The sequence below is a fragment of the Telopea speciosissima genome, chromosome 10 (genome assembly GCF_018873765.1).
Source record: "Telopea speciosissima isolate NSW1024214 ecotype Mountain lineage chromosome 10, Tspe_v1, whole genome shotgun sequence".
NCBI classification, from domain to species: domain Eukaryota; kingdom Viridiplantae; phylum Streptophyta; class Magnoliopsida; order Proteales; family Proteaceae; genus Telopea; species Telopea speciosissima.
The window spans coordinates 50,802,631-50,825,480 of NC_057925.1; the positions used below are offsets into that span (position 1 = coordinate 50,802,631).

General features: G+C 38.7%; 3 protein-coding genes across 4 annotated transcripts in view; 1 reads left to right on the forward strand and 2 right to left on the reverse strand.

Annotated features, from left to right (window-relative positions):
* The window catches only part of LOC122642562 (succinate--CoA ligase [ADP-forming] subunit beta, mitochondrial), a 29,090-nt gene extending 24,449 nt beyond the window's left edge, over positions 1-4,641 (forward strand). The window contains exon 14 of the mRNA XM_043836073.1: positions 4,638-4,641. The gene's annotated coding sequence lies outside the window, so the exon portion shown is untranslated. The remainder of the gene's footprint in view (positions 1-4,637) is intronic.
* LOC122642558 (KIN14B-interacting protein At4g14310-like) lies at positions 4,261-8,369 on the reverse strand. The gene is made up of 3 exons (XM_043836069.1): positions 6,400-8,369; positions 5,322-5,941; positions 4,261-4,832 (listed from the first exon to the last, which is right to left on the reverse strand). The coding sequence occupies exons 1-3, from the start codon at positions 8,293-8,295 to the stop codon at positions 4,307-4,309; spliced, it is 3,042 nt and encodes a 1,013-aa protein (XP_043692004.1). The 5' UTR covers positions 8,296-8,369; the 3' UTR covers positions 4,261-4,306.
* Positions 8,370-11,577: 3,208 nt separating this feature from the next.
* LOC122642560 lies at positions 11,578-22,363 on the reverse strand. Of its 2 annotated transcripts, XM_043836072.1 has the most exons (3): positions 22,350-22,363; positions 15,229-17,473; positions 11,578-12,307 (listed from the first exon to the last, which is right to left on the reverse strand). In XM_043836072.1, exons 2-3 carry the CDS (start codon positions 16,765-16,767, stop codon positions 11,921-11,923), a joined length of 1,926 nt encoding a protein of 641 aa, XP_043692007.1. In that variant the 5' UTR covers positions 16,768-17,473; positions 22,350-22,363; the 3' UTR covers positions 11,578-11,920. The 2 variants fall into 2 exon arrangements, with proteins under 2 accessions (XP_043692007.1, XP_043692006.1); XM_043836071.1 differs by lacking the exon at positions 22,350-22,363 and having other exon boundaries at positions 15,229-17,727.
* Positions 22,364-22,850: the final 487 nt, after the last annotated feature.

Here is a 22,850-nt window from a genome sequence, read left to right on the forward strand (position 1 = left end):
TGTCCTATCCTATGTCTGGACGACGTAGGAACTATGCTCCCCGGCATAATACTTTTTCCCAAAAATATAATTGTTTTTGCTAGGTATGACAAATTCCCCTCACTGCGTGTATTGCATGTTCTATAATGGCAGGCATTTTGACTTTGATATTATGTATCTCTTGTTTGACTTGACTGTTAATGAGATTCATTACCTTCAGATAATTGAGATTTAAGGCTCCAAACTTGACTGATGAATGACTATTTTGGGTTTTAAAATCAAATTAAATTTCCATTAGTCTGAAGACTCTGAATAAACCTCAGGTTTAGCAATTTACAAAATTTATTAGTAGTCCATCTCAGCTTGGTCCAAGTTGCATTCTTGTCAATCAAGCAGTGTTTTTGGACTGGTTGGGCCATCAATGATTCCAATCTTTCTTAGGTGGCTCCTTTATTGAACCAGCAAAGTATCCTATGGGCAAGATAAAAAATGAACCATCTGGTTTTTAAGAACTATTTGGTCTGGTTAGATTATCACAAAAAATTTTACTTAATTTAAAACCTGAAATTTTTTTTTTTTTTGAGGGGGGGGGGGTGCGGAGTTGGAGGAGGAAGAAGAAAAAGAAATATTAATTATTGATTAATGGGTTTTTAATTAGCTCCTTGCAAAAGTTTGGAAACTTCTTAACTACATTAGTAGTTCTAACTTTTGTAAACCTCAAATCTCTTTAGGTAAATTTAACCAAAAAGAAAAAATCTTTTTAGGCTATGTTTGGATGCCAAGAAACGAAAAGAAAATCTAAACTCCTTCTGGTTCTATGAGCAAGAAAATTAGGGAATTTAATCCAGATTTGATGAGAGATAATTGAGAAGTAAAATCATCAATAAAAGCTACTAATTGTCTTCCCAAAAAAAGACAAAATAACTATAAATTGAAGGTAGTTATCGACAAATTACTATACTCTTTCTGGTTCTATAATCAAATTGAGTTTTAGATATCATTCTCAAGGGTCACATTGAGAACCAAAATTAGGGACGTAAACGGATAGTCAGAAAATCTGAATTCTATGCGATCAAATGGTATCTATATAAAAATTCGGGTAATTCAGAAAATATCTATATGATTTGGATAGATATCAATAAATACTAAAAAAAATTAATAGGTAATGAATTTGAGGGTTCTTGAAGATTCGGCAGGTTCTAGAGAATAAGGAAAAGAGCTAAGACAACTGAGACATTGATTGAAAGCGACTTATATCCGCTAGGGGAGAAAGGTGATGATTAGACAAATCAGGGAAGTAAATAAATAATCGAAAATGCGAATTCAATTTTGCAACTGTACCCATTTAAGGATATCCGTATCCAATCAAGAAATATCCAAGTCCGATCACATCTGATCCATATTTGATCCATTTACATCTCTAACCAAAATGCATGTTAACCTTTCAATCTCGAGTCTTAGAGAAATGCCTTTTATAGTTAAACATCATGGGATAAATGAAATATTGCACACTGGCATTCACTACCACACTATGTTACAATTGCACTCCATTAACCCCACACCCCCACCCCCGAAAAAAAATTATTGTAACAATTGCACTTTATAATTGGTAGAAGGGTTAAGTTTCTCTCCATAGACATACCCACAAAAAAATAGGTGGATGGACATCTATTTTTATCACGTGATAGACCGGATTGCATTTGAAATTTTGTGGGTAAGTAGATCCCAATAACCCTTGCTCATATGTTAAGTTTCAACTTGAAACGAAATAACCATATAGCAAATTAACATTTTGAAAAAATTAAAAACTACCAAAAGGGTTAGCTGAGTGTCACCAAGGATGCATGGACATACATGGGAGGTAAATGATTGAATTTGGGATGAAAATTTTCATGTGGTAATCTATACCATTCTCTACATATCCAATAATCGGAGTGGCTTGGTGTATCACTCCATAAAGTTTTTGTATGTGTACCTGTTCAAAGAAATTTTTGCCTCAATAGAACCAAAAAATAAAAAAGACAAAATAAAAAGCAATAATATATATATATATATATATATAAAAACTTTCATTAAGCTCTATATATGTATGCTCACAAGTGGAGCAATATGTTAGTATCTTTAAGAAATTTTTTTTTTTTTTTGGGGGGGGGGGAGGGGGGCTCTATGATAATCATAAAAAGTATTTTGAGGGCGAATATTATTGCGGAATGCACTTAATGTTGGTTTTTTTGTGGTCATGTTGTGTGAAGGAAAATCTTTTGAAAAATTTCTTATATGATCCCACTAAATTTTTGGTTTAACAGAAATTGAAATTGACCTTGGTAAAAAAAAAAAGAAGCTTTATCTCTTAAATATGTCTACCGACAACCACATTTGGACAATTGGGTTTTGACTAGGGTGAGTCAAGTCAAAAGTTTGGAAAATCTGATCAAGATTTGTGTAGACTAGGTTAGGATAAAAAATAACAAGACTCGGTCATAAATCTTTCGAGTCAACTAAGACTTGGTATTTTTATCCGAGTCATGGCAAAGTCGGCAAATTTAGTCGCTTTTTAAAAAACCATAAAGCTAATCACTTAAAAACTAAGTTGAGTAAAATAGTAAATCCTAATTCTAAAATAGTAAAAACCCTCAACTCATCGACTCACTTCTCTAATACAATGGTATAAACTAGAAATGTATTGATATGTGATTCCTTTTTTTTTTCTTTTTTTGTTTTTTGGTTTTCCCATATTTTCTGTATTTTCCTGTTTTTTTTTTTTTATTATTAATACATATTTATTACACTGAAAATTAAGAAAAAATGTGACTTTTCCAACTATGCCGATGACAACTTTTTTTTTTTCCCAAAATCAATACTAATAAGTGTCAAGAATAGTATTGTCTTCCTCAACATTTTTTTTTTTTTCAATTTGTTCTTTCTTTGTGTTATATTCTTATAATTGACCACAACCTGAAACTGAAAATAGAATTTAAGATATATGTAGTGACCAATGTTGTAGCAGTCTTTCTTATTTTATTTTATTTTTTAGGTGAATAGAAGGGTGAAGAGAGGGGGGATGGTGTAAGTGACAGTCCTAATTTTGAAGCATTCCCATACTACTATGCAAGCTAATGCAAAATATCCCTCAATTAAAAAAAAATTTATATTGCAGAATATTCCTCAAAATTTGCAGAACTTTTAACTTTGCACATGATAAAAACTATCCATCCAAAAAAAAAAAAAAAACCTTTGAATAATAAAGGGATTTTTATTTTTAGATTTGAAATGAATGTAAATTGAAAGTGTTGTAAACAGGAAATGGGTAACTTTTCCTATGTTGATTAAAATGCTAAAAAATGTCAACTAAATCACCTCAAATTCTACAATTTCGATTTTTGGGTAATCTTCCTCGGCACATTGTAGGGTGAAGTGGATTTCTTCACTATCTGATTTTTTCCCCCATGCCTTTCATTCATGTTGTTCAATATGTTGAGGACAGAGATAGGAATTTCACAAACTAAGAGAACCAAATTGAATTGTTGTTCATTATCATTTTAAAAGGACAGATAAAAAGAGAGTAAAGTTAACTACACTCTTCATCCTGACACAGAAGGATCCTTGGGGGGAGAGGGTTGAGTACATCTCTTGTAAACATCAGAACTTCAGCTCCAAATGAAAAAGAAAAAAAAGCAATGAAGAGTGCTGCTGCTAGTAATTCTATTCTCGCTGCAATTATTTTCACTATCAAAACTCTTAGTTTGGAAGCAAGGTTGGAATATCATTAACAAAACAAAATAATTTTCTGCATTGGTGCTATATTTACCATGAGCCAATTTGGCTAGTACTCTAACTTTGTAGACATGTTATGTTACATCAACCCTACCAAACTTCATCAAATTGCATAACAAAAGTTTGAAAAGGTATGTATTTAGGGGGGAAATGGACTACCAAAATACAAAGACAATACATAAACACACTAGGACACATGGTTGAAAAAAGTATTAAATTTCAGAAGTGGACCATCTGAAAAATCTTGGGTTTAAAACTCAGATTCCAGGATTGGATTCAACTCCACCTCTCCCAAGTTGAATTGGCTAAGTGTTGCCAATCCTAGCCAAATTTGGGGAGAAACTGGGGTAAAAAGAAGTGATCTGACAATTCAGAGTTTCACCACCTGACTTTCTAAATCCAAACCCAGTACTTAAACCATGTAAAGGTACCCTGTCTACCGATCAAACACAAGGACATTTTATCACATGTATGTAAGAAAGAATAGTCTGAAGTTGAGCAATCCAGAGTGCAAACTTCCACTAGTTATACAAGGTAATGCATATTATTACAACTACAGCAAGTGCCTCCAAAGTGCAGGGCGATCTTTTGATATAAGAAGCACCCTAGAAGATAAGTAATCAAAAGAAGGAGAGTACAAGTCATCTGGACCAATAATGTCTCTCACTTTCTGGATGTTTTCACAGCGGATAGATTGCATCCCTTCATCCTTTAAGGCATCAAATATGAACAAACCCAGTGAACATACACCCATCACAAAACTTGAATTACCCCATACCTGCAATATGGCAGAGCTATGGAAGTGAGCATTGAGATCTGGAAGTGCGTAAGTGTTGAGAAGCTTTCCATTGCGCACTGAGAACTGCTGCACTTGTGAACATGATGATTCTTTTGTTGTGCAGTTCGTATTAGTGCATCCAAGAAAAATGGAATCACCGCGAGAGAAGACAGATTGGATGCTCACCCCAAGTTTGGATATCTTGAGGCCCACACCAGATGGAAGACGGAAATCTAAGACATTTATGCCTTCCGCAGTACAAAACACACCATCATTTCCTTCTGCTTCGGACGAACTTACTCTGCATTTCAAGACACAAAAAATCAAGACTTGCACAAGAAACTTGCATTAGCTTCTGAAAACAAAGTTCACATTTCCCTAGGGTAAAGGAAATTTATATTTCTCTTGGGACTCTTTCTTGGGGAGGAGGACGGGAAGATGCAGAGATGATGTGTTATTACACAAACTATTACATATTTGAATCCCCCATTTCTATTAACAAAGATTCAACTTACCTCTGTGGATAACACAATCAACAGATTGAAAATAAAGACTGATTAACAATGTAAATGAAAACGATAAAGACACACAAGCTGATTAATAACTACTCTCAAGGTTCCAAAGTAGAATGTGTATTGATATACTAGAACAAATACATGACCCATATTCCCATGATTGATTTACTAAGTTATTGCCACTCCATATTGATGACAAAAGTTTTCCAACAATGCAAAAGAATTTAGATCAAACAAAAGATGGTAAACAAAATAAAATTTAAAAAACAGATCACCTTTGGCGAACTCCACCCCCTAATTCAGCATCTGTGTTATTCACGTGAAGAGCAGAAATCTTCTGACCAGATGAAGAAACAGATAGTAATGCCTGAGGGTTGAGCGAATTCACATCCCAGAGACTAATGTTCTCTGTATCAGTTAAAACCACCTTCCCTCTATTTCTCCACTGCAAAGGACTTGAGTACTCCATCCCTAACACTGGCCTCTGTACATCCCATTTCATCATCAGCTCACCATCACGGATATCATAGACTTTAACAGCCTTCTGACTGCTGGCAGTTGAGACAATAAGTGGACCACATGGCTTATACCACCATTGTTGGTTTTCAGTGGCTGAGACTGTGGATAAAGCATTTCTTCTGTATGCACTGTTGTTGGGCAGTGGACCAAGAACAGTTCTTGAAGAAGATATGGTTTTTCCATCCTCAATGTGGAAAGCCCGCACATCTTTGGTATAAAAATCCCAAGAGCAAAAACCTGATTCTAAAGTATTCCCGGCTGATGCTGCCACAACATATCGTCCTGAACACCCATCTGCACCAGGAGCTCGGACCAACCAACAATCCCCCCATATGTTGGGTGACACTCCAGCAGGGGGCATATATTCAGCCTTCTCCTGCAATGAGGAAAATCATCAATGTACAATATCAGACCCAAACACTGGACAACTCTGTTTGTCGCCCATCCTTCAGTCTATAGATGCATCTATCCATGCACAAAAGCTAATATACAAAATTAAATACTGCTTATGTAATTATAGACATTCTAGGGCTAAACACAGAGAAAACATAAAATAACACAAATGAAAATGCATCCTTTTCTTAAACAAACAACGAAATTTAAGTTAAAAAAAAAAAATTAATGCCGATGGCATATTAAACCAACCCTAGATTTATTCTCTATGACATGAAAATAGATAATAAGATAAAATTATATAAGACCAATAACCTTATTCTCAAAATATAGTATACATTTTTACCTTCATGAGGGTTATGTACAATGCTAGAGGAAATACAAAAGGGTGATGTCAAAACAAAAGTGTGAGAAACATTAGTTATGCAAGTGGGTGCCTACCTCAGAGTTGGTGATATCGTAATAGGAACATGAACCATCATCATGAGCAAGAAGAACTGCTTCACCCTCAGACACAAACCATCCACCAGTCGAGGCCTTGCATCCTATTTCATGGAGCTGATCCAAGCAGGCATCCTCAGTATCTTCATGGATTACGTCTGTTGGTCTATTCTCCTGATCATCAAAATCTTCAAGGTTTTCATCGCAATTGATCTCCAAGTCATGCTTTCCATCCACAAACTTTGTGTTATTCTGTGCTGCTGAAGTTGCAGTACCATCCATTTCCTGAATTTCAGAAAACTCTAAATCAGCATGCTCATCCCGTGTGCCGACCTTAGATTGGTTTGTGTTCAGGGAAGCCAAGAATTCCAACGCTATAGGATTCTCATCAATGGGGCTCAATGACCCATTTTCTGGCTTTGATTCACCAACGCTATCTCGTAAACTTGGTACATGATTTTGACTGCTTCCTGATGCTGTGCACACTGATGTTCGATTTCTGAGTAATTTGTGATGAGGAAACAGCCTGGCTTCTAATTCTTCATGATTCAAGCCTTTAGCCAAGCTTTTTGGCTGCTCTACTTGCTTAGTTTCAGTCTTCTCCACAATTTTGCAATGAGGAATATTGCCTTCAACTGTTTTGGATGAATCCAGGCTACTGCCATCATCATTTACAACATGAACCATGGCCTTCTCAATTCCAGAAATCTTATCCTGAATGTCAGAAAGTATCATCTTTGACGCATCAGTATTGTTCATATCCAACATCTCTTTTGTACGCTTGATGTCAGATGCAATTCTTTTGACTTTACCTTCCAAAAAAGCAAGTTTCTGATGAAGCTTGCTAGGGTATTTGTTGACTGCTCGAACACCTTTTCCTTCATTTGCAATCTTCTCTTTTGAAATTTCAGAAACCTTTGAAACACCAGAAGCTTTTTCACATGGTTGGTTTGGTCTTGAACCAAGACAAGCCATATCCCTGGATTTTTCAACATTCCCAAATCCATCTGCAGCTATTTCAACTGGCCCTTTGGAATACTTATCCGAATTACTCTTCCCATTTGGAATCTGCTCACTTGTAACTTTAGAACTTGAATCTAAATAACAATTATATTTACTACTTCCTGAAGCACTATTCGCATCCTTTTCATCTGATGCCATCGACTGTGAGCTTAAATTAATTTTCTCCCTATAATCATCTAAAACCCTAACACCACTTGAGTGCCTGACACTCAGTTTCGCGTTCGAGTCTAAAAAAGAATCCTTCTTGCGATTCTCTTCTACTGCCCCAGAGCCGTTAGGGTCTTTTCTGTTTTCTTTGCCGGAATCCACATTCCTAGAACCTCCCACAACCTTGAGCTCATTGTCCTTTGAATTCGAGTCCAAACTGGGTTTGTTCTGCTGATATCTCTCTAGAACCCTGAACCCATTCAAACCCTTTCCCCCATTTGAGACAACTAGATTGGTTCCGCCCACTGAACCACTTTCTACAGTATTTACCGACCTAGTCGACCCCGAAGAAGAACCAGTAGAAAGACGATCCTTACGGAAATCGGAAAGAAAACGAGCAAAATCAGAAGGATTCGACTTCGAATTCTTACCTCTCGCAAGGGAAGTCGTCGACCATCGAACACGACCATCTCCATCCTTGGCCGGCCCTACAGCCTTGTCGATCTGCGACATGGGAATCGAGCGAATCACAGGTTTCTGAGAAATGGACGGAACCCTTGTGACAGAAACGGATCTGGGCTTTTCTTTTCCGGCGGTCTTCTTGCAGCTGCCGACATTTTCCTTATCGGGGATGGGCGTTAGAGATTTCTGGGGCTTTAACGCCATTATCTTCCCTCCGGCACCACCACGTTCTTTTACTCGCCGAACAGTCGTCGACGACGACATCTTTCCTCTTTTTTCTGAGGATAGAAATGGAGTTAAAATGTGATGGCAATTGTGTTCGAAGACACCGAACAGAAGCTACGAACAGAGGAAGAATAGAAATGCTCAAATCCAGTGGTTTAGGCGGGAAAGGAGTATGAAATCTGAATTTGAATTTCAAATTTCATTGATAATAACGTCACCGGACATCAGAGTGTATAACCCCATGGATACTGACTGCACTGGAAAGGACAGAACTCACACGACCAAGCATGGTTTCAACTTTTATAAACCGGATTGGAACACAGTTCGAAAACTGGTCCAGTTCCGGTTTGTTTCTGGTTTTGATCGGTTTTATTTCAATTTTAACCAAAAAGAAATTGGTTCTGTGTAGTGTGGTCTGGTAATGGTCTCTAGTATCAAGATTGGATCAGGAAACTCTGTGAAAGTGTGATAATCATCAGGGTTTTAAAACGTGGAATTGGGGATGGAATCGGTCTGTGGCGATTCCAGTCCGGATCGGATTGGAATCGATGTCCAAGAACCCTAGAATAGTTCCCTAGATCCAAACCAAGGAATTTCTAGGGTTTTTAAGTGTGAATTGACTATATTAGATTGGGCACAACCGATTTTGATGTTTCGATTCCCAATTCTTAAACCCTACGGATACTAGTTAGAGATGTCAGTAGTAAGAGTGTGGATCCTCTACTGCCGAGCTACCAGGCAGGACCGTGCTACCCTGATACAGTGCTACGCGCAATGTGCGCCTTACCCCTGCCCAAACGCCTTGCCTGAGTGGGGGTAAGGTGGTAATTGCACTCAGCCCCCGTGTCTGGGCAGCACGGTCCTATCGGGTAGCTCGGCAGTAGAGGATCTGGATCCCAGTTGGTTTGGTTCATGAAGTCGGTATGTTTTTGGTTCGATACAAAAGATAGAAAGCAGATATGAAAATCATACTATATTGAATACAAATTGGATTTTTAATACCGATACTGTACCAACTCGTAATGGGTTTCAGTTTGATTTTTATTCGGTATCCAATAGTTTCTTATTTGGTATCCAATACGGTTTATTCAGTATCATATATAGGGAGACTAATAATTTGTAGTATCTTAGTATCTCTCACTCAAAGGTAGGGAAGAGGGAGTGAGAGACGACAACCAAGCAACAAAGTAACGAGGTAGCAAGACAGGGAAGCAAGAGGTTCATGGTTTGTTGAGGAGAAGCAATGAAGCCAGAGGTTCAAGGCTTGTTGAGGCATTGTCGTCTTGAGGCTTAAGGAGGAGATTGGAGAATCGTGAAGCATAGCAGAGCGCAACACAAGTCACAACCTGAGTAGTAGGGAAATTAGTTTTATACAATGCCAGCTCAAAAATGAAATCGCACACCACCTCACGTATCATTGTTCATGTGAGGGGGTTGTGTCATAAATGTCACACCTCCTTTTGTTAGATTCTAGAGGGAATTCCCTTATTCGCCTGAAATTGCACTCGGGCAGTGTAGGGAACCCTCTCCTTAAGAATAATAGTTAGTAGGTTTAGGGTTTTGACTTCTCTGCATGAATGTGATTTTGGAGAGAAATTTCTTTTACCTTTTCAAGGATGCTTCTATGAAAATGTGGACAAAGAACACCATATAGGCCCATTAGTAGAAATTAGAAACAAGAATGCCCATCATCTCAAGAGTCAAATGGCCTGTTTAGAAATCTGTTTGTGTTTTCCTTCGCTTTATTTACTTTTCACACTCTTTTATTCCTCCCACCCCCCCTTCTACTCTCTCAGCTACTGAACACATAGCCTACTGCCCCATTGAGAAGTGAGGACCATTTCGATTAATCAATCACACTACGGTGATTGACTCAGTGTGACTTAATTTTGTGAAACATCAGAACGATGACATGGATGAAACTCAAATTAAGTAGAATTAATCTTTAAAAACTTAAAAGCTAGCCATTAAGTAGAGGGTGCCTAAGTATGAATAAAATTTAACTGATACCCCTACATGGCACGCCTCAGTGCAGCCACGTGTACAACTCTAATATTGTATAAAGATGGGAAGGAGGAGAGAAACGGTAGCGATGCAGAGGTGGGGAGGGGTGAGAGATCACCGTCATAACCTCTTTCAAGTAAAATGTTCAACAACTGAGATTCGATGAGATTAGATTAATGGTTATCAATCCAATAACGATCTGCCAACTTATTCTCATATACATCCCACGACAATTTAGCCAAAATCTATTTGTAAATTAATTGAGAACAATGTATGTTCCATTTATTAGGTAGCAAGTTCAAGCATATCTAGCTTTTGCTTTCAGGTCCCCCGCGGACCTTCCATGCCGGATGAACAAAGATAAATCAAATAAAAATAATGAGAAAAATTAAATTTCAGTTCATGAAAAATAAGGGAAAAGATTGCTACACTGCCCTTTCCCCGGGGGTTTAGAAGGTAGCCCCATTCGTCCAAGTTGGGCTTGGGCTTGGGCTTGACCTTGGACATGGGCTGGAATAAGGAAGAACCATAGTGCACCACTTTCAAAAGTCAGTCTTGGGCTGGGCCCTGATGGACTGGCCGAATTGAAATGCCAGATTAGATCAGCAGAATTTACATCCTTAGACATGGCTCATAAAGGAATGAACTTGGGATTCAGATCGAATCCGAATCAGTCTGGGTCTATCAGGAATCAGCCAGAATCAGCCAAATTATGCCCCAATCCTAGAAATCCAGTCCAGAAGGCCAGAGTCAGAGCTGATTTGAATTTACAATAGAGATTATGTAAGTTCAGCTATGGTTTTTATTCTTTTGCTTTTGTCGAATCCAAGTTCCTCATGTCATGAAGACCAGACAAGCAGATGTGACTCTATCTCGAAGAGGGTAAGCTTTCTATGTGAATAGGATGAATACATATCCATATCCAGTCCAAGATCAAAGAGAGCCTGCTGGAGTACTGAACAGCAAGACCTTGTCCTGCCCAAAGGGGCATCAAATTTGAGTTACTTCTGGCTCGCTTCAACTGCTATTGCACATTGTAATCCAATGCTTTGTGTCGAATGCCTAGTTGAGAGTTTGATCAAAAGAAAGTAAATAGCATGCTCTTCATTGTTGGGCATTTCCACAATCTCAATCCATGTAATCTTCAAAGCAGGGGAGAACCAGTCAAAGTTCCATGGGATAGTGATGATATAATTAACAAACCAGCTAACCCTTTCCCTACTCTCAAGCGTGACAGCCTAAACAAAGGCTCCGAGTTACATCAGTTCTTGAGGCAATTTGTTTGAAGAGGTTGACAACCCTACTGGGCGGAGAAAGGAAGACGAGCAATCTCAATACAAAGCTCCAATCGTATTTCCAGCTGTTTTGATTATTCTCATACCCCACAAACAGTAATTAGAATAATGAGAACAAAATCAAATTAATATAGAAAAAAGGAGATTCTACTACCCCCTCCCCAATTCATATCATGTGACATAGAAGTTACAACAGTGGTAAAAAAAAATGAGGAACCTCTTCTTACACAACTACAAACACTCCAACCTTAGCATTTCCTTCCACCAATTCCCAAAGAAAGAAATTGAGTCGATCTTCACAAATGTCCTTACCTACTCCTCTTGAAAGGATTAGAACAGGCAATATATAAGAGCAGTATCTTCCACTACTGTTCATCCAAATCTTCAATCACCCGATGTCCTACATCCATGCTTTTGGTTGCTGATTGCTTCTTAGCCTTCTTGCTCCTAGCCTTCTTGGCCTTCATCCGCCGCTTCTTCTCATTGGCATCAACCCATGAATAGTCGGATGGGATATGGAAAGGGTCAATCTCATCCTTAAAGCTTCGACCTTCACTATCAGTTGATTGCCCACCACGACTCCCTCTCATCCATGAAATCCATGACGATGATCCCTCTGATTCCTTGACTTTGGAATCCAGAAAATGTGCTGGACTGGAGAGAGGGGTTGAGAACTCGTCGATTGGCTGAAGCTCTTCAAATTTCGTGAAAGTTACAAGGACCCGAATAGTTGGAACAATAGGGATGGCAACCTGTAAAGATAGAACGCATAAGACTCATGATTTGTATTCAAGGTATTGAGAGTTTCACAAATGCAGCTAATATAAATAAACAATCTCTATATAATATCATCAACAGTGGATGACTATTGCAATAAAAAAGTTTAGGCGCACTCTGGCCCTACATGATATGCCCTACATGATATCAGTCTGGTGATGTTTTAGGAATCATGAGTTTGATAAAAATCAACAATCAAGCTTCTATCCTCAAAATCAAAGTTCCTCATTTTGAGTGATGTTAGTTAGGTAAAAAATTGAGATACACTATATTACCAAACTAACATCACTCAAAATGAACTAGATTACAGAAAGATGAAACTCAGACAACCAAAATCTTATGGGAGGGAAAACAAACATTTGATTACCACAACTCCAAGAAGTTCACAAGATGGTATATTTTGGAACTCTTGGATCTAGAAATGCAAGTTCTGTTACTTAGGTATGGAGTATAAGCGCTTACTTATAGGTTTCCATATCTGTGTGTGTGTGTGTGTGGATCAATAACAAAAGTTTTAATTCAAATAGGAAGATGAAGAACAACACAAACCAAAATGTATCATCTCAATCAGTATTACGGAGGCAAATGAAACTGTTGATTATTCCTAATGGAGAGTATATTTAATAGTGTATCTCAAATTTTTTTAGTTGAAAGAGAGTTTTTCCATCACTTGCAGTGGCTCCTCTTTTCATACTCTCGTATTCTTTCAAATAAATCACTTCATAATCTAACATCTCAGCCCTCATAAAAAATACACAATAGTCTTAGTTGGCTACAGTAAGAACTTTCTTGAAAACTAAGACAACCCCCTTGCTAATTCACTTTTAAGTGTTTGTTGTCAACTTAAAATGTTTCTTTTAAGGGTTTTTCATTCATATTTTCCAACATCATCTTTACAGGAAACACTAAGGCTATGTTTGGAAGCCAAGAAAAGAAAAAACATGATGACACAATCTTTTCTTTTCTTTTCTTGACATCCAAATATAGCCTAAGGAAACCAAAACTTTCTTCTCCATCAACTCCTTTTCAGAAAATTTTGCTACTCAAAGTTTCCAACAATTCCATTTTGAGAAGTTACCTCCTTTTCCATCCACAATTCCAGTAAATCAGAGTTAAAACCATGCATAATCCAAGAAAACAGGACTAACAACAAAAATCTTCTTTCCACAGCCATCCAAGTTTTTATGAAATATCCAAAACCCTTAAACATGAATTCAATCTGGAACAAGATTAGTAAAGGTTGCAGTATGGAAACAAAGAAACGCAAGACCCAAGTTGACAAGCAGGTTGCAAGTATAATACAGTAATTGATTAATACAACATTTTATATCAACCTTGTAACAGCAATAACAACTAGTAACAAGAAGGAAAGAAGGGAACACAGGGAAACTTGGCATCTAGTTCATTATCTCTTCTACTTGCAAGAATCGTTATCCTTTTCTGATAAGCATTGATCTATTTCAGGTTCTGTTTAGATTTACTCTTCATTACAAACTTTATTTTATTTTTTTTAGGGGGGGGGGTGATGGTGGTGTTGATCAATACAACCACTTATTCAAAAAACTAGAGTAATGATACGGGTACAGATATAGCTACTAATCCCAAAATTAGTAGGACATACAGTGACAACTTGCATGATATTAAACCTGTCCCATGAGCATTCCGAATAAGCTGCTGAGTTGATCATCTCCACCAACTTCCTTGCAATTACAGCTTAAATATTTAAGTGTTTTCTCAGGGCAAGGCCAAATAAAGTTTGACTACTTTGGCTAGTATCAATCTCAAATCATTAGTTAGTCACCAGTATAGGAGTTTACAGACCATCAGTCAAATGATCCCGATGCCAATCAGATTGGCAAGCTGTATGCAATTGCAATGACATGTGTATAATAGTCATTCCTAGGTCACACTTGTATTAGATAAGGGAATGTGTGAAACTATACTCGTTCATCAATGTGTAAGGTATTAATGTTCCTGACAAAGCAAGAAATTAGTATAAAGAAAATAAACGTAAAGTTAGATGGCCTGAAAATGAACATCAGTAAGAAATCAAAGAGAAGTATAAGCACGGAACTAGTCGCCGTAAGGACCCAAAGAAAACACAGTTCTAGGAAGAAGTAAACTCGAGGGAAAAATAGAAGCATGATGCTATACTTTCTCCTTTCAAGACAGAATACTAAAAAGCATAGCCTGAGGGTGAAAAAACATTCAAGCCAGATGTATCCTATGCTTTCCATCCATACAGTGCTTTAAGTACATATCAGAAACATGAATGAAAACAGAAACACTAACACTAAAAGAAGAGACACTCACCTATAGAGATTACCAAAAAAAAATGCAGAAAACAATTCCATTGAGTCATTGGTGATGCATTTACATGAGAGAAAAAAGACGAAGCTTATTGGGTAAGCAGGGGGGAAAAAGATGCTATTGATTTTATAGCAGGTCATGTTTGAGTACTGAAACCAAGAAATGGAAATTAAAAAAATATATATATAAAAAATCTCTGGAACTTGCAGATCAACTTAGAAGCCATATGCAAAAAACTATTCAAGGGTTTCTGTGAGATATTTTGCTGGGGTAAAGTCATAAAGTTATGGAAATTCCTAGTGAAAGTAATAAACAGATCCAGGTCGGTTTCATATGCATGCATATGGAATAGTGGAAAGACAAATCAACAGAGAGTTCCCTGACATGCTCATGCTCAGGATTACATCATTAACTGGAACTTGTTTCTTTAACCCCATTCCTTTCTGGGTCTATCCATGAAAAGTGCAGAAGTTTTAGAAGCACAGGTCAGCAGTAAAGAAGAGCAATTAAACTAATAAGGAAAATATGGTAATGGGAAAAAAAATTCAAAGATGTAAGAGCGGGCATCGCGGAATATTAGGATTACCTTTACAGGAAATGTGCCATGAGGCAGTTTGGTGGTCAAAAGCTCCCTAAGTCTCCTAATAGCTTTAACCTTGTTTGCTAAGATGTCAAGCAGAGGCAAGAGCTCATCTGTTTTCAAAGGGAAGTCAGGTGTCAACCACAAAACAGGCCTCAAACCCTTTTTGTACTCACTCTCTTGCTTGGACTCACTTGTGGCACCACTCTTTTTTTTCTTGTTACCTTTCTCTTTGCCTTTCCTAACATCCCCTAGATCCTCCCTAGGAAATTCAGACGATTTTTGGCAATCACCTGGTTTCCGGTTGTTAACATCATTCCCATTCTTAGAACCTTTCTTGTTCCAGCCAAACCAACTCTTCTTTTCTTTGGCAAGACCATTGGGTTCACAACTTTCAGAGAAACCTCCTGTACCATTTTCTTGGGAGTCAAAAGCCCCATTTTCCTCATCCTCGCAAAATCCATCAGAATTACCCATCCGGAGAGCTGAATCTAATTGCATCCTTTCCTCAGCGGTCAATACATCATCATATTCACCATGTACCCCACCATTTACCATTCTTTCATCATCCTCTGCAGCAAATAGTTCTTCATCAGTCATTGCACCAGGAACCCGTCTGGACTTGACACTCACCATCACATGAAGCATATCATAAACCTTAGCCTTCCAATTTCCTACCATCTCAGTCCTCTCCTGTCGCCTCCAGTTCAAATGGGGAACAAGCTCCGCCTGAGTAACATCAATCCCAGGCCTATACATGTTTGTCTGAGACATCAAGGCTACCTCATGGGCAACTTCAGCCTCTGTGGGCTGAGCCCCAGCTCCCTCCAGAGCATTTGTTATTTCTTTCTCCTTGTGTGCAAGGACAATCAGAGAACCAGGTGGAACAGATAAATTACCATCATCCGAAGAGTAACCTTCTCCGAGGAAGAGGAAGGTTTGGTCAGAGCGCTGGATGCGGAATCCATCAAAGCCAGCAAGGGTCATATCAGCACGAAGATTTGAACCACGCTTCCAAATACGGTAGGTATCTGATGGGGCAATGCGACCAATGAAGGGGATGACGGAGCTTTCAAAATGGAATGTTATCTCCATGTAGAAATCGCGAATTCGAGCTGCAGATGAGACTATGCGTGGGAGACGGCGGCACCATTTGGCCCAGGCAAGTGGCTGGTAGTGCCGGGCAATAATCATAGCAATGTTATCTTCACGGGTGCAAACAGCTTCTTGAAGAGCACTCCATCCGTGCTCATTCTGCAGGCTCCAATCAGCACCCGCACCCATTAGGAACTCGGCTGAGATGGGATCATGGAGTCTGACAGCAAGGTGGAGAGGGGTCTCACGGCCAGGGACATCACGGCGATCAATTGCAGCAGAGAGAACATCAGCCTGGAGCTCGGCAGCAAGGGATTCAGCTTCGGTGGTGACCTCACCTGCCTTAGGGAGACTTGGGAGGGTGGAGACAATGCGTTTGAGGGAGACATAGTCGCGGCGGGCAACAGCCAAATGAACAGGGCTGTGCGTATATTTGGACAAATCCTCCATAGTTTATTCCTCTTCTATCTCCAATTAGATATGGTTGTCATCTTTGGTGGGATCGAAGCTCAAGAGCTTATGCAACCCATGAAAACCCCAAAATGCGGAAGAACTTGAAAGCTAGACTAGCTTCCTTGTCCCTCAACTTCTCCTAAGTTTTTCAGTATACCCAGGTTTCTGCACACCAAGAAAGAAACCCAAAAACCCAAAACAGAGAAATTTGATATTTCTCCGTCCAGGCTATGCTTTTCCTAATTGTTCAAACAGTTCCAATGGGACCGAATGGACCACCTAACTCCACTTATAAATCTTGAAAGTAGAAAAAGAATCCCAATACTCGAAATCAACTCACCGTATTTTATATTTCACGTTAGGTTCTTCCCCATTGTACTCAAAGTCAGAAACACTGTGGAAAGAAAACCTGATTTTCGATAGATTGGAAGCTTCCAAATCTCAACACCTGAAATACGCTAAAAATTCACTGGAGACACCTGAACTCAAACCTTCTCAGCATAGACTTCACTTTGTCAGTGGAATAATAGATTTAGAGAGTCCAAATCGGCAAAAACAGATTACAATCTCAGATCACCTCAAAGACACCCACAGATGACAGAACCCAAACTTCTTGTAATCTTCATCAAAACTTGAAATCGAAGGTCCATTACTCCATTACCAGATTCTCAACAAATTTTGGTATCTGAAACAGTGAAATATACTCAAACAGATAATTTCATAAACACTGAAGAGTACCTGGACAGCTGGAAATCTGTACTCTGAGAACAATCAGTAAGCACCACAAACCAAACCTCTGCTTCTCCTTCTTCACTCCCTCCTCTCTAGATTGAGCTTCCAAAAAAAGACAAAAGGGAGATCGAGGATCAGCTCAAGATCTTCGTTCCGATCACGCCATTAATACCAACACAGATGAAACGAAGTGACCGGATTCGATCCCAAACTTCTCTCTCTCTCTCTCTAAAAAAAAATATCTCAGTACATCGCAATCCTCTCTGTCTCTCTCTCTCTGTCTCTCTGTCTCTCTCTCTCTCCAGCTTTATTGTATATTTTTATTTTTTCATTTTTGATCACTAGCAGTAGAGAGAGAATATTTTAATACCCCTCGTTTCGAGTGAAATGGGCCATGTGCCACTGTAAGTGGGTTTTTTCCGGCTGCGAATGGGCCCTGAAAGGCTGAGACACCCATGACCCATCCGTTTAGTGCTAAAAGCCCCACCAAACTCCGCCCTCTGTCTGACCATTTTCTTCTTTCATTTATTGGTATAAGGTGGGCCCATGGATCCTTTAATCAAGGCCATTCATTTGGTTTTAAGATGATCCTGGTCCCTCTGATGCGACGAACCTGATTTCCAAACATTATCATGCCATTACAACTACCCAATCGATTAGTTTATGGGCCCCACACGGAAGTAATGAAACCAAAAAAAGAGAGCCCTAACTAGTAATAACTACCAAGGAGAAGCAGGGAGTCCTAATCCAATGGTCAACTGGGATATAATATTGGGTTGTGGGCGTGTTTGACCCGAGTGGGTCAGTGAATCTCCTGATGAGCTGAAGATGAGAAGAAGAGTTTAAAAGTAAAAAATGTGGATCTCTGGGCTAGATCTACCACTACTTAGATTTACGCGTGAATGAGACTTTGCCGGGAACCCATCCAGAGGGCTCCCCGTGTCAGTCGGGTTTGAATGCTAGACTGGTCACTGGACCCTGAAGCAGGGTTTTATTAATCGGTCTCCGGCCATACGTATCTGATATTGATTCGGTTTTGTTTTAAATATTTTTATCTTTGGTCTATACTGGTTTAACAATACGGATGGGATTGTTCAGGAATCAGTATCGGTCTCTACCCATACTGATATGAATTGGTATCGGTCTCTATAGATATAGTTATGAATTCCTAAAACCATGCTCTAGAGACCACAAGACCTCAAAATGAGTTACAATTACATCTTGAGATGTCAAAATAGAAGACAAACCAAGGACTTATGACCGGACCACTGTTAGCAAAAACGTGTTTAAAATTCCGTTTTAAACATATTTTCGTTTTTTATCGTTTTAAACACGTTTTGCCGTATGTTTTCCAAACATACTGTAAAAAATAGCAAACGGCAAGCATTCCCGTTTTAAACGCATTTAAAACATGTTTCTATTTTTTTGGCGTTTTTTAAGACCTTGGACTTAACTGATCATATCTCTCTCTCCCGAACTCTGATCGGCTTGATTCTTTCATCGACGTAAAGATGACTTGAAGGGCTACATTTTTCATGATATCACCTTCAACTCAAAGTCAATGCATGGATACCAAAAATAGAAGCATGTATTTCAAATAAAAATTCTTCAATTTATATGAAAATAGTGGCTTTTTTTTTGTTTCGTTTTTTTAAAATATAAACGTTTAAAACCCATACCGTCCGCTTTCTATTTTTTACCGTTCTCTATTTTTTTGACCGTTTTATTTGACCGACCGTTTGTATTTTTTTACCGTTTAAAATTCATATCGTAAAACTCCGTTTTATTACCGTTCCCATTTTTGCTAACTATAGACCGGACCCAATCAAAAAACCTAAATTGAGTCAGACTCAATTACATGCTCCTACAAATGCTCTTATTGGTTCCCGCATTGGCATAGGCGCTACACAATTGGTTAGGGTTCTCTTGCACTAAGTCCGAGAAAGAACGCATTGCTGTATGTGGGCATGTATTTGCACGAGTAGATACAACCCAGTGTGAAAAGACAGCCACACCCTCTAGAAAGGTGGAAAGGTCTAGGGGTGCGGCGGTCTTTTAGCGTCAAATTGTGTTTGAGCACAGGTATACGCCCACACACAACACCGGTTAGCGTTTCTTTTTCCTTTAAAATATAAAAGGTCGTGTGCAGCACACAGTCCCTCTGTCAGACATAAGACCGTGTGAAATGACCATCGCACCCCCATGAAAAAGTAGAAATTCCTAGGGGCACGATAGTCATTTTTGCACGGCCCTGTGTCTGGGTGCTGAGACCGTGCCCTACAGATTCAAATCCTCTCTCAAACGGGAAAGGCACCAGCATACATCCAATGAATGGGCTGGTTGATGCGCACATTAGCACACATCCCGATGTGTATCGTGCTAGTCCATCTGTTGGATGTGAGCTGGTGCCTCTCCCGCACAGGAGAGAATTCTTGTCTGCTCACCACACACGGCTAGGTAGCGTTCTTACTCCCATATTTTAAACCAGCGTATCCAAGAAATAAAGATGGCTTCTCTGTCACTAAGTTTGTGAACCATGGATCACGATGGGTGGGTGGTGGGGGCAACAACTAAAGGATTTCTGTGTTCTGCAAACTGGCAAAGTGTGAGAAGACTGTGATGGCAGATCTGGACCACTCACCTATGACATACCTGTTAAAGTCTGTGACCTGACTCATCTGATCTGAGATATCGTGCTTGGTTTAGCCATTTCAATACCATCCAGCCCAATTATAGGGGTGATAATTGGTCTGCTTGGTTCGATTTGATTCAATTTTAGTTCAATAATGGTCAATATAGAACCAAACCAATAAGGGAAGTTTCGGTTTCAATTTGATTTCGAATTCTTATTAGTGTGTTATAGAGTTAGTTTCAATTTTTGTCCAGCTTGGATTAGGTTTGAAAACTATATGTATACAAATTTATGGGGAAAAATATGTTTTTTTTTAATAAGTTTCGTACTGGTATCGAGTTCTTATCAAGTTCTATTGATTTGGTTTCGATTTGGTATGAATTTAGGTGTGCAATACTTCAATCGAAAGCCAATCCAATAATGATCTGTTCGGGCTATATTGAGTTGGGGTGGACCGATTGCATGAGTTGGGACTAGGGTTTGACACCCCTACAACCCATACACCACTTCCTTGCATCTGCAAAAGAGTGGGAATATATATTTGAGGTATTGTCTGTTTGTTAACCACATGACATATGGTCATAGGTTTCATGCCCCTAAAATGGGAATTGAAAGTACTGAAATAAAATTTAGGCGCAGAAGCACTTTTTGCTGTGGTGGTGGTTGCCAGTGCAGTAGAACATTGGACTAAGTCCAGGAAAAGGTCCTGTGACCTTTTCCTGACTTTTTCAAATAAGTTTTGAAGCATTCTTGTGTGAGAACATATGTTACATTGGTAGGAAACACCGAAACTCCCACTCACAATCATAGGGTGATAACTTGGATCGTTGGATGTCGTGCTTGTCAGGTGTCGACCTCTCCACCCCAAATTGCATCATGGGGGAATTGAAAAGTATTTGGGCCATTACTTAGTTTAGATTTTACACCAAATATCTAGTCTTCGTTTTGTACCAAGGAAAAGAGAAGGGCTTTCAAGCCAAAAAATGAGCCTTTTGTAACAATCGCACATGGTAGTATCATTAATTCCAAATCACTTCATATTTGTTCTCATAAAAAAAATCACTTCTTATTTGATTACTAAATTTTACTTTAATTACTTTGCATCCAAATCACTTGGATTTGAAAAGTAAAATAAAAATTACATCTAAAAAATGATCATTATCAAATATGATAAGAAATTTAAGTAGTTTATACAATTATGTTGACTAATGAATACAAAAATTTCTTTTTTACAGTTTGAAATTTTCCATGTCCCTTTCCTTCAATTTTCCTCGCAACCAAATGTAACCTTCATTTCCTTAAGAACTTTCAAACCAAAATGGGCATTGGCTACCAAGAAAATGACCTTACAAAAAGAAGAAGGGTCTGATACAACCAAATGGGCATCTGGGTCACTTTTTTTTTTTTTTTTTTTTTTTCTATTAAGGGTTGGTGCCAAAAGGGAGGCCCATATGGGTTCATTGCTAGGCAGGACATTGTTCCTAAAGTCCAACCTTTTTGCTACTCAACTAATGCAGCTCTTAGTACCCTTTATGCCCAGCTCACATGCCTTGCTCTTCATTGCCCATGGTCCCCTCTCCATGTGCCTATTAAGTCACATATTTACAGCTTTACTTGTTTTACCTGAGCTAAAGCAACCACACCTACATGGGGAGATAACTAAGATTGCTAAAGCTTGGGAGGAGAGAATTGAAGCCTGTGGCGGTGGAGCCCTCCTCCACCTTGGTCTCTGTTGCAAGTTTTTGGAGTAGTTTATTAAGAAAAGTGAAAGACATCACTTCTCTATGATGGATATCTAGGGCACCCTAGCATGTGGACTTACATGAATTGTTAAGCTACCAAAAGAAATAAAGTATAGAAGCATGTGGCTTTATTTCCCCTATATGTAGCTTACTAATAAGAATTGTTAAATGACAAAGGAGATGACCCTTTTCCTAGGTTTTATTAGGCCAGAGTGGTCGATCCAGGGCTTGTCCTGGTGGTTCGCTATTCCCTTGGGAGAACTGTGTCAAGCACTTGATCGGTGGTTTAAGTCTCCTTAGCGACACCTAGTCTACATTTAATTGTTTTCCAAAAAATGGAGCCTTTGGGTACCATATTTGACCTCTTATGGGTCCCCTCATTGCCTCCTTGTGGGGTCATGTTGAGGTTGATGGCCGGTGGGCCCTTGTTGAATTGCACCCAAAAAAAAATAAATTAGGACAGAGTGAATGACAAAACCCTTAAAATCTTCATAGAATGATCAGTTAATTTATCCAAGAAATGAAAATTAAATAAATAAATAAACCCAAATTCCATTTTCTTTAAGCACCACATATGCAAAATGAAAACCCAACTGCTCCTCTAAACAATTAAGAAGAGCTCATTAGGTGAAGTTTTTCTTTTAATGGAGGTGACATTGACTTGACACTGGGGTACCAACTTCGATTGGTCTAAGAAAGAGTATAAATGTTATCATAATCAACATAATTGACCCCATATGGACTGGACCAGGGAGGTACAATTCAATCCAATCATAGGGCCAACCAAGGATCTCATGAAACTTCTAACTAAGTCACAAAGTACCTTTGAGATTTTTTTTTTTTGGGGGGGGGGGGGGGGTGGTGGGGGGTGTGGGGGTGTGGGGAGAGGGGTCATTATTGTTTTATGAGATGCAGCCATATTTCAGGCATTTCCTTATGATGGCAGTTATTAACTGATAAAATGGTTATATAAT